Raw genomic sequence first — 12,696 nt, 5'->3', positions numbered from 1 at the left:
GCGTGCCAAAGTGATGCGAGAGCGAATTTGGGGATCCATCAGTTGCAGTGTCATTGTGTGTGTGCCTGTTTAATCAGTGAATTTTGTTGTATTGATCCCATAAAGTGAGTGTGTGTGTTTGTGTGTGTGTGTGCGGGGGTGGGGGGAGTTCCAATGAAGCATAGAAGCTGCTCACTGCTCTGCAGGCCTCAGTCAGTATACATAGACTGAGGTTGTGTGGATTGAATCATCTTAAATGTATCGATACGTATTTAAAGATCATCAAGGATTGGTTTTGTTTATATTGCTCCAGGGCTCCCTCTGATAATCTTCAAACAGAGGACAGTAGTCAAAAACAGCACCCTACAGAAAAAGTTGGAAATAACCAACGTGCTATAAAATTTAACCTCATACATACTTGAATCAAATCAAAGAAAAAATGTTTTGATTTTATTCAATATAAAAAAAATACATCGGATGACCTTGGAAATTAACTTCAATAAATGCAAATGATATTGTTTTTGAGTGTTGGTGCCTACAAAAAAACCCAAATAACAAAACACACACATAAGCTTGGGCGAACATGTAAAGGCAGGAAGGCTACGAGTTGCGATTCTAACCCTAAACCTCAGAAAATGCGCTGACTACTGTTTCGCTGTGCTGCTGCAGCCACTCAGATTTATTCGCTCAGTCAGAAATATATTTCCATTCACTCTGTATTCCTTCTTGCGAGCACAAACGCCATTGACTCTAAACGCGCAAGCCTAAATTATCCCCCTTACATCCAGCCACCACCATTTTCTCTGATTGAAGTGAAAACCATGGAGAGCTCAACTTAAATCTCCATTCGAACAATTCTTTCGGTCTCTCTCCAACTTTGGGAACGTTTCCAGAAGGTGAAGGGTCACGTTTGACAATTCGCGAAATATCCATAATCACATCTCTTGAATCTCCCGTGCCCACTTTGCTTCATCCTTTATGAGAGCATATTAATAGTGGCTCTGGTCTATAGGCGCGCCCACGAAGGAGGTCTGTGCGCTTTATTCAAAAACTGCCATTAATATCTTATGGACTGCTAATGCTGTCATAAAGGAGGATCCGAGTGCATTAAACTTTCACAAAGAGCAGCATGGAGATGTAAGTAAAAAAGAACTTTTCAAACAGAACACCGATTTCTGTTTGTTTGTACACGTGTGAACCATGATTGGTTGCGAGCTGTCACATGATCCGACGGTTCCAAAGAAAGAGAGAAATGGTGGAAGCATCATGAAGGGACCAGAACCTACTCGAATCATGATAAATGAGCTTGAGATCAGCGCTGTGTGTTTTTAAATAATTTACGATGACTAAGTGTGTGTCCCTCGCTTCTAAAAGTGCTGATTACTGAGTTTCGAATAAGTCATGAAATGAATACTGTTTGACCTCTCTGATGAGGCCGACGTCCCACCTGAAACGGCCCGGGTGTGCGCGTGTGTCTGTCCAAGCGGCCTCGGTGCTGCGTCAGCGTTGGTGTTACACATATGAGAGGTCATGACCCCCCAGCCCTGAGTACATCTGTCTTCATCTCACTGATTACATATTAAAATCCTCAACACACATCCACACACATGCGTGCGCACAATATGACCCTCCAGTTCATGAAACTCTCAACTTTATTGTGTCTTCACTCAGACAATAGTTTGAATCGTGTCGGTTGTGTGTGTCCTCAGGTAAACGTGTCCAGGAGTGGGTGTGTGTAATCGTGTGCCTCGTCCTCTTTGTTATCAACTTCACTTTACTCCTCCTGCACTTTTCCACTCTACACATCTACAATATCATCCTCGGGATTGGTGAGTTGGACCTCAATACATTTCCAAACGCCTGTCTATTGGCAGGACGGACGGATATATTTCTGCGTAATTGAAATGAGAAAGTAATTACTCCCCCCCCCTGCCCACACACACAGAGAAAAATAAAATAATAACTAATAAGCAAATATACCTGGGTATCTTTCTTTCATACAGACAGTAAATTGAAATCAATCAAGTTCTTGCTGTGTAATGCAAGCATGCGCTAGCAAATTTCGCTCATTAGCCAAAACGGAGATCTTAAAAGGGGAAGTCAACCCCAAAATGTTAACGATAATATGTTCTATGTGCCTCCACTAGTCCAAACATGGCCTTCTTCTGATTTTTCTTGTGTTCGTGGAATATCAGTTAAGGAGCAAAATACTGTACAGCCATCTCTTTTGCCATTTACTGTTGACTGAAAATGACATCACAGTTGCTCAGGTAACAATCTGTATTGTGCTGAATTTATATTCCACAAACACAATATTAATCAGAATGCCCTGTTTAGACAAATAACTTGTTTCATGTATTTTGTCCTAGTATATTGTGTGTTGTAAAACAATTTGTAACTTTTCAAAGTTACTAAACAATATTTATGAAAGTTATTTTTACTTTGAGAAAGTTCCTTCCGGGATTACACATTTTTCTTACTCTAATCATATTTTCCGCAACCCTTTTTAAAAACTGAATTCAAAGTCTTGCCACTACTTTTGATTTCCAAGCCAACAGAATCAAAATAGATTGTGGATATGAATGGTGTCATCTTGAGGCCAACCATAACTACAATGTGGCAAGTATTTTGCCACTCCTGAAATAGAGCAATGACCATACATAATAATAAAGACATACACAATAATAATGTCTTTCATTTGTTAGAATATTAGTTAAAACCTTGGGAAGTTTGTGGCTTGAAATAAGTGTATTCAAAATAAAGTGGAGTCTAAAGTGTATATTATCTATATATATCCAGCACAAAGAACTGGATATAGATAGAGAGAGCGCGCGAGAGAGAAAGAGAGTGAGTGAACATATATATATTCATTCATTTATTCATCTTCCTAACCGCTTGATCCTCACTAGGGTCGCGGGGGGTGCTGGAGCCTATCCCAGCTGTCTCCGGGCAGTAGGCGGGGGACACCCTGAATCGGTTGCCAACCAATCGCAGGGCACACAGAGACGACCAACCATTCGCACTCACACAGAGTGTTCAATCAGCCCGCCATGCATATTTTTGGAATGTGGGAGGAAACCGGAGCACCCGGAGAAAACCCACGCAGGCCCGGGGAGAACATGCAAACTCCACACAGGGAGGCCGGAGCTGGAATCGAACCCGGTACCTCTGCACTGTGAAGCCCACGTACTAACCACTGGACTTACCGGGCCGCCCCCACACATATATATATATATATATAATTTTTAAAAAAAAGGATCTAATATAAGGACAGCCTTGGCAGGGGGACGCCTGACATGTTGCACACTATAAATCTAGCCGTTTTGTTTCTCAGCTTCAGTGTCATGGGCTAGAGCAGGGGTGTTAAACTCATTTTTGTCGTGGGCCACATTGTATTTAGGGTTTCCCTTGGAGGGTCGTTATGAATTTCAGGAAAGCATACAAATGTTTAATCCCCCCCCCCCACATATTACATACACAGTGCACAACAAATGGATGGATCACTCGTTTCAAATCAGAAGTCAAGAATAATGACTGTTATTGTTTGTTTGTTTATTGTTTATTGAGCATATTAAATATACAATACAGCAACAAATTGGCAAGAAGTGAAGGCAAGCAAGACATACAAAAACATATTACATATGACACTTTGCAATTTTGGTTCCGACTTAAGCAAACATCATGGAACTTGACGTGCTTGATTTGCTTTCGCAGAACACATAAAATGGTGTGGCGGGCCAGATCTGGCCCCGGGGCCTTGACTTTGACACTTGAGGGCTAGAGCCTAGAAAGCCTACAGAAATTATTATTATTATTATATCATCATTATTATTTGGATACTTTTGTTGATTGATAATGATTCTTAGCGCTAGTATTGTGACATTTACTTTTTAAAAAATTATTGTTGTTATTATTGTGGTTATATATAGTGATGACTATTATTACATTTTGTTTGATGTTTATGTTGTAGTGCTGGGAATCTTGACAGCAGACTTTGCATCGGGACTGGTACACTGGACGGCGGATACTTGGGGATCTGTAGACCTCCCTTTTATAGGCAAGGTGAGCTCACACACACATGCGCACACACGCACGCACACACACACAAACACACACACACACACACAGATTAACAACTCTGTGATGACATTTTTAAAAAAACAAATCAATGTTGCAAGTTGTTCACTTTTTAGCTGCAAATACATTCCTCCGAGTGTAATTTATCATACTGGCAATAAAGCCTGTTAGCACCTTCATACCAAGATAATCAAGACTGTCATGGTGACATGGTGTGTGTCAGTGTGGCACCTCTGCATATAGATGGTGGATTTTTTACACACACACACACACGCACACACGTACCACCACACTCCATCATGGGCACGCCACCTTACACTTGATGCTCATATTAGAATGCCGACATAGCCAATTAGAGTAAAGGTTATTGTCATTACAGCCAATTAAAATGCACATGATCAGGTGCAGCTTGCAGATTTGTTGTGATTAATGGGATGAGAGTTCCTTGTGTTATGAAATATTCAAATATTCATCGACAATTATGCGCTTGTCGTGTGTGTGTGTGTGTGTGTGTGTGTGTGTGTTCAGAAACCTGAAACATCCTATTTATACAAGGAGCGATCATTTCCGCCAAACCTATAATTTTTGTATGATTAATGTTGTATATGTTTGGATTTGATTAGTATACTAAAACACCTGGGCAACAGTAGTCATTTCGTAAGATGTGCATACTTGACATTGTTGTTATGAAATCAGCTTTATTTTATTTTAATCGTTGCATACATTTTTAGGTTGTGGAATTGGCGGGGGAATTCATCTCAACTGAAATCAACCAATTTGATTGATTCATTGTTGTGTTGAACTACAAAGGAGGTTTTTATTTCTGTGTGAAACTGTTTACTATGCTTGTGATGTGGATTGAACAAATACTCTTCAAATTTCAGAGGAAGTTACGGTTTGGAAAAAAGGGAGCATGTTTTAATGGAGAGTTGAAATTTGACAGTTTAAGATCTCACAAAATCTAAGAAGATTCGAGAATCTGCTTAAAATGACACTCCCCTGATTCCCCCGTCCTTGTCAATGCACAAGAGCACCCACAAGAATTACAAATAAAACGTAACAATTAACAATAATGGGGACAATCATCCGTGATGTTTTTTTTTTAAACAAGAACAAATTGCAGTATAAAATAGGTATGCAAAACAATAACTCCAGATACCATGAACTCTGGTTTTAGTATTTATAAAAGTTACCTGTATAAGTGTCAGAGATTTTCACTCGGAGCGTGAACAAAGGCTCGACGCAGGAACAGATCGATTTTCACTGCCGGCAGGAGGTGCAGTTCCCCTTGAAGCCAAACAAGTGTGCACTTCCCACTGTCACCCGACCTCTGCAACCTTTGTGCAAGATGTTCTGAACACAAGCACTTCATGGTCAATCAAGCATGTAACAAGATGAAACTTTAAAACATGACAACATTGTGTCTATTCAAACAAGAAGTTATGTTTGCACTTCACCCAACAATATAAACATTTTACGAAAATTATTTGTGTGCAGAATTTAAATTGATGACGGTGAAAGTTGACCCCTGGAAGGTATTCATTTGGTGGAATCTGAACAATTTAAAGGTCCAACAGCCTCCTGCAAGTGCTTTCCTCCATTCCGCAGTGTTGCTCATCATTATGTTTTCCACGAAATGATTCACTCTGCTTTTCTATTGCTGTCACTGCTTGCCCGTCATGACCCATTTATGACAAACCGCCCTCCCGAGGCAACTCACAGTATTTAAAGGGACTATATGTGGTCATGTCAGATTGAAATAGAGGCATCGATTTTAGCCTCATTGGTACAATTTGTGTCCTTTTTTTCAAACTCAGAGATCTACGATGTTTTGTATCAGGTTAATTTGGCTACGATTCATCAGGGCTTGTGCGCCTATGCACACGCAGGAGTGTGTGTATGCGCATGTGTCAAGTCAAGTCAAGTCAACAGTATTTATAGAGCACTTTCAAACAGCCATCGCTGCATACAAAGTGCTGTACACAGAGCAATTTAACATGCACAATAAACAGTAAAACAAATCGGTAATAAAAGGTGGTAGAAAGCACCAAACAGTACAATCAAGAACAAATCTAAGTCATGCTGAGTCGAATGCCAAAGAATACAAGTGAGTTTTGAGGAGGGCTTTGAAGATGGGCAGCGAGGAGGCTTGCCGAATGTTCAGTGGGAGGTCATTCCAGAGAGAGGGACCAGCAACAGAAAAGTCTCGATCCCCTCTGAGCCTCAGTTTAGTTCTTGGTACTTCTAACAAAGTCTGGTCCACAGACCTGAGGCATGTGTGCACACGTGTGAGTGTGGCAGAGAAGCAGAGCGAGTGACGTGATGTTGAGCGGGTGTATTGTATTCTGACACGACTGAAGTGGTCCATCGCGGGAGGTTGGCTGCTCGAAAAGTACATCTTGGCTCCAGAAACGTTGGGCAAGCCTATATTAGTACAACAAAAACATGAAATGGTGTAACACCGCTTATTATCACAACATTAATTGTTTAATCGGATTTCCTCGCTCAAGGCAATGTGAGTGCGAAGCTCATTTTTGATGAGGCCTTTTGTGGGCTTTGGGAATGGCGCTGGGCCCAAAGACCCTGCAGCAAACCCACATTTGCATGTATACAAAAAAAGAGGAAAAACCCCAAATGATAAAAAAAGACTTGCTCCGTAGTTGTTTTTGCATCCCTGTGTTGTTAGGAGTAGGAGGATAAAGATGTCCTGTTTACCTGTTTTAAGCGGTTTAGAATATGAAAGGCAAGCAGGCCACACAACACCTGAGGCTAATAGCGTTCGCTTGCAGACCCTGCTGAGCCCTTCAAACACATTATTCTGTGTTTAGAACATCATCTTCTCAGCATTCTTCCAGTGTATTTATGTACAAATAACTGTATAGAGATGGTCCTCATTTGCGAGTATCCGTCATCACGCGGCACAAGCAGACACACTCATTTACCCCTGTAACTTTATTTTTTTTAATTAAATTGTTTGATATTTACGGCCTAATTTTATCCATACAAATATAAAATCGTTTTGACTTCACTATTGTGTTTACATCGGTTAGTGACTACATTGTCTTTGGAGTTTTCATCCTCTATGATATTTGTCGATTTTATTGATATTTATTTTTTTTTTCATCACAAATTTGGTCATGTATTTTCTTCTGGAGTGTAGCCCAAGTCCATGGTGACAATTTTGATTGATGCAATAAATAAAAATAAATAAATAAATAAATAAAGCAAAACTCGCTACAGTTGGCTGACAAAAATGCGAGTGGGTGTGGCCTAATCAAACAAACCATGCCTGATTGGCTGCGTGTCTCTACGCCTTCCTCCAAGAAAGGCATTTGTTGTAATGAGGGCGTAAGAAAACACAGGTGTGGCTAATTAGATGAATCATCGATGGCTCTCATTAGTAACACCTGTGCTGTCATCACAAAATAGCTGCTGCTTTCATAATATATTGTACATACGTTTGAATCAGTTCTTCACACCTCATGTAATGTATGCCTTCTCACATAGAAACGAGATAAGTTTCATGTTTCAATGCAGGAGTCCTTTTGCGTCTTGTGTATCTAATTAACTAGCGACGTAACGACGGTGTTCTTTGATAATGCTGTATTGTTAAAAAAAGGCCAAGTGTATAAAAAGATGTCAGATTGAAAACGAAGACACACACGCATTGGGCGCCGCCTGAAGGAATTCCTTCGTTTTGTTTTGTCGAAGGCCGAAGTCGAATTTATCACGTCAAAAAGTGACATACACCACATTATACTTACTAGTATGCAATGTTGAATTGCATTTATGTATGCAGTATATTGTTCTCCAGGTGTGGCGGCGATATGCTTCCTGAGATGACTGATTGTAATCTGCTAGAGCTTTGTGGCTTTTACGTAAAAAGAGTGAGAGGAACACAAAAGAAAAAAAAGTGGAACGATTTGGACAAAGAAACAAAAACACAAAAAGTGCGATGAAATTGCAGTAGGAAGGTCGAGAGAGAGAAGGGGGTGTAAGAGGGCGGCAGGGCGTGTCCGTGCAACCAGTGGGATGGCGCTGGTTGCCGGGGCGATAGGCGATGTGAGCTGGTGATTAGCGGCTGTCGTGCGAGGCGAACCTTTAAACGGCGTGGGATTAGAGGACACGCAGTGACCCGTGGCCCGCCGTTAACCGGGAGCGAGGATGCCGCCCCTCTCGGCACGACCTCCGCCGCTTAGCCGGCCTTTCATGTGGCTGAGGGGCTGCGGCAGGCAGGAAGAGGGGGGGTGATGGGAGAGGAGACGGAGGCCGCCGGAGGAAAGAGAGCATCTAATTGTCAAGATACCGGTGGTGACGAGCAACAAAGTTGGCAAATAGGCGGGCGCCATTGTGCGAACGTGCAACAATAATGAGTTTTCCCGCTGACGTCTCCACGGCCGTGTGTGTGTCATAAAAAAACACACCTTCCCATTTGGCTTTCTTCACACTTGTAAATAAATTATTTTTACGCTCAGTGTGAGTGTTTGAGCTGCTTTTTGTCCCCTGTGTGCGTCTGAGATGCAGATTCTTTTATTTGCCGTCCCTTATGCACTCACGTTGAGGTGTATGCCTCTGCGGCGTGTGCGTGTGTGTGTGTTGGGAAGTGTACACTTTAGTATGTGTATGACTTGTCCAAGGGTCATTTGTGTGTGTGAGTGCATTTGTGCAAGTTGACTGCTGTTCTGTGGTTTATTAAGATGCTGGATGTGAGCTTTGGGGTTGCTCTGGCTGCTGCGCGCCACCTTTTTGTGTTAGTGTGCATTTGTGTGCGCCACTGCGCTGTAGTTCAAATGGTACTTTCCTTTTCTCAATATGAGCTCCTATGAATATTTGTAATATGTATATATACAGTATATACATACTGTATATATATAAGTTCTCCCAATTAGAGTGCATATTAAAAAAAAAGCCTGCGCCAGATCAATTTATTTTTTGGTACAATTGATTTCGGTACACACAGCCACTAAATTCTCATTAGGACGCAAGTTATTATTCCCTTGGAAATTGTGGTAAAAGGTTGAAAAACAGCTCCATATCTTGCCTTTAAAAAAAAATTAAGGAAACACTTTCGTTTTTTACATTTTTAGAGAAGTATAACCTTGTTTTCTGTCTCTGCAGGCATTCATTCGGCCGTTCAGGGAGCACCACATTGACCCCACCGCCATCACCCGCCACGATTTCATCGAAACCAATGGAGACAACTGTATGATCCCCATCTTACCCCTGGCACACATGGCCTACAAGTTCTTCACTTGCACACCAGGTAATATACACGTACACAGAGTCAGAAATCCACACAGCAGCGAAAAGATGCGAAATGTTAACAAATGCCATAGCAATCAATTAAGAAAAGTTAATGTGCTGGGGTGCGAATACTCTGAATCACACATTGAGGCATTTCTATTCTTATTTTGTTAGTTGAGAGACTTCATGAAACAGGATGGTGTTCCATACCACTGCACACATCTACCCTAATAAATATTAAGTGAATGCCTCCCTGCAAGTTAATTAAAACTGAGTGTTATTGTCTTTGTGATTTTTTTTGTGGGGGGGGGTTGTTTCTCTTTTGTTTCGGCTCTTGTATTGGGTCTCATTAGATGGTGGAAGTAGACTGGGATTATGTGAGTATAAAAACTTTGGAAAGTTGGGAAGACGGGGAAGTTGTACTGGTAATTATGTGCACTGACCTCATGAATGCTACGTGATCTAATGATGCCGTCCAACCATCAAGTATAAATTCAGCTGTGCTCATCCCAAAAATGACCAAAACGATGACTAAAGTCTTACCCACTTCTGGCGCACAGTTGCAGAGTGGTGCCATTCACGTTGTTTATTCTCGCGTTAATGCTAACACAAGTGCTCATTCCAAACTTTTCTACAGATTAAAATGGTCACACTGTGTGTCTTTCTTTACTACATAGATATATCATATATAGTATTCAGAATTCTAAGTGTGTTTAAAAATATTTAAATTTCATTGACCATTTACTTTGGTTTCAGTGTCCAGTTCCGAAGCAAAAATGTGAAAAATATTGTTTTTTTTTTTTTTTTTTTTTTTTTTATTTATTTGAAGAGTGAAGCCAGGAGGAATTTTGGCCGTTCCCAAAAAAATAAGGAGCATTTATTTATGTATAAACTGAAAAAAGCTGTAAGAGTTCGCTTCCCTGTGAATCACGGAATGTAGTTGTTTTGCTTGGAATCACCAACTTGTGGCACCTGTTAACTGGTCAATTGGTTCACACGATACATTCATTGACTATTTATTCTGTCTACTGTGAGGAGACCGGAACTAGAAGTACAATGATCCGAACTTGTGCTTTAAGACAACCCAAAGTAAAAGCTGCAAAGGTCATCCATCCTTAAGGGGTCCAGCAAACAATGGAGAGTGGGCGGGGAGAAGATTATAGGTCGAAAAACAGAGGCCCGCTCGTAGGTCACGTCTACTCAGTGGGTCAAGAAGGATGGTGACATCTCCGTCTGCTCTCGAAGGGGTCAGCGTTCAGAGGGTTCGGGCACAGACAAGGGTGAGCGGGTGGGTAGGACGGTCTTGTTGCGGTGAGGTGACATCTGAGCGAATCGTGTCAAACTGCTCATGGTGGCAAGTGGTCACCAGACAAAGACGGAGGGCAGGTGAGAAGGTGAGGTGACATTTCCAGCTGACATGTTTGCACTTGAGCTGAGGGTCAAGAAGTGGATGTGGAAGGCAGCTCAAGACAAAGACTGCTTAGAGTCAGACAGACGACGAGTGTCCGACGTGACGAAACAAAAACAGGCCCTCGGGAGCAACATTTGGATAGAAAAGACTATCGCATATAAAACAAGAGGCCACTTGGTTGCGCAGTGCTTTTCATAGCTTCTGATGTGGGATTTTCCGGTTCGTACCCCGTTCACAATCAACCTGAACTGGAGTAGTCCGCCTTTAACCCACAGTGACAGGCTGTGTTTCAGTGGAGTGGTGCATCAGCTATGTCAACAATGTGATACGACTCCAGCAGCACTGTAGATTTGTTATGAATAATGCTTTAGCTTGTCACGCTAATCATTCCTTCGTCATCCACAACGTCAGAGAAACAAAAAATCCAAATGCTCCTCTTGGCTTTTTTTCAGTTTATACAAATGTATCAACAATCCTTGATATTCTCCACTATTTTGAAAGCTGTATGAATACTACCGCATTTTCTGCACTAAAAGGTGCACTGGTTTATGAGGCGCACCTTCAAGGAATGGTCTATTCTGCAATTTTTTTCATATATTGGACGCACTGCTTTAGAAGACGCAATATACAATGCATCCACTAGATAGAGCTACGCTCAAGGAAATGCAAACAGAACGATCAGATGTCAGTAAAACTTATTTAATAAAGCAGCGACACAGATCACGTAATCAACAGCAAGTTATAACATTGACTTGTTAACGTTGAACTCTCTTGCCGCTGCTCTATTTCCGTGTTCAACTGCGTAACCCGCCTTAAGTTTGAACTCTGCATTGTAAGCATGTCTCTAGCAAGGAGCCATTTTTTTGGGGGGGTCGACATATAACCGTAATTACCATACACAAGGCGCATCGGATTTTAAGGCACGCTGTAAGCCATTAAGAAAATGGAAGGCTTTTAGGTGCGCATTTTAGTGCAGAAAATACAGTACTGTTAACCTACTACCGTATTTTCCGGAGTATAAATCGCATTTTTTTTCATAGTTTGGGTGGGGGTGCCACTAACACTCTGGAGCGATTTATGTGTGAAATGGTTAACACATTGTACACATCACATGTTATTTTCACATTAAACCGCAAGAGGGTGCTCTCGGCCTGTGTTGATACTTTCCACGTTGGCGTTAACTGAGAAAAACAACTGATGATGACTCTGACGTAAGCGACGTAGGAGAGGAAGCGTTGCATCTTCTACCTCCGGAGTTGGCAGAGTTGTTTAAAAGTGACCCCGAGCATGAAGATTTCATTGAATTTCGTGATTTGGAGTGACACTAATGGTTTGGTAAATTTGTTAGCATGTTCTTTGTGCTATAGCTGCCTAGATAACGCTTAATATGTTACGTGAACATACCCAGGCACATTCACAGTTTGTTGTAGGCGTCATGTAACGTTAGCATATCGTACACTTATTCAGCCTGTTGTTCTCTAGTTTTATTTTTATTTTAAATTGCCTTTCAAGATGACATGTATGTTTTTGGTGTTGGATTTTATCAAATAAATTTCCCCCAAAAATGCGACTTATACTCCAGTGCGACTTATATATGTTTTTCCTTCTTAATTATGCATTTTTTTGGCTCGTGCGATTTATAATCCGGAGCGACGTATAATCCGAAAAGTACAGTATTTACTGTCAACATGATTTATCAATGATTTAATCTCTATCACTTTTCATCAAAATAAAGATAAAACTGCTTACATCCAAATATGAATGAAATTAGGCTCCTGGAAACACAAAATTCAACAGCGAAACATAGCGCAACATGTTTTATGTGTTCTTACTTCAGTCATCTTTGGTGGTCAATGATTAAAATGTATGCCCTCTTGAACAGCGCGAATGCTCATGACATGTGCTACACTTGTCTGCTCATCGCTCCCCCGTTGACACGTCGTCCCGTCTCCCGCGTTCCTCGCCCCCTCCCTCGATCCCTTCAT

At 41.3% G+C, this 12,696-nt stretch overlaps 1 protein-coding gene across 1 annotated transcript in view; it reads left to right on the top strand.

Annotated features, from left to right (window-relative positions):
• Nucleotides 1-12,696, top strand: part of si:ch211-212o1.2 (uncharacterized protein LOC492735 homolog) — a 28,371-nt gene that overhangs the window by 7,466 nt on the left and 8,209 nt on the right. The window contains exons 2-4 of the mRNA XM_052061554.1: nucleotides 1,689-1,808; nucleotides 3,950-4,041; nucleotides 9,175-9,319. Of these exons, the coding sequence (XP_051917514.1) occupies nucleotides 1,689-1,808; nucleotides 3,950-4,041; nucleotides 9,175-9,319 (357 nt within the window). The remainder of the gene's footprint in view (nucleotides 1-1,688; nucleotides 1,809-3,949; nucleotides 4,042-9,174; nucleotides 9,320-12,696) is intronic.

Source organism: Hippocampus zosterae, chromosome 3, assembly GCF_025434085.1.
Source record: "Hippocampus zosterae strain Florida chromosome 3, ASM2543408v3, whole genome shotgun sequence".
NCBI classification, from domain to species: Eukaryota; Metazoa; Chordata; class Actinopteri; order Syngnathiformes; family Syngnathidae; genus Hippocampus; species Hippocampus zosterae.
The sequence above is the reverse complement of the archived record's forward strand: the minus strand, read 5'-3'. Positions and strand labels throughout refer to the sequence as shown.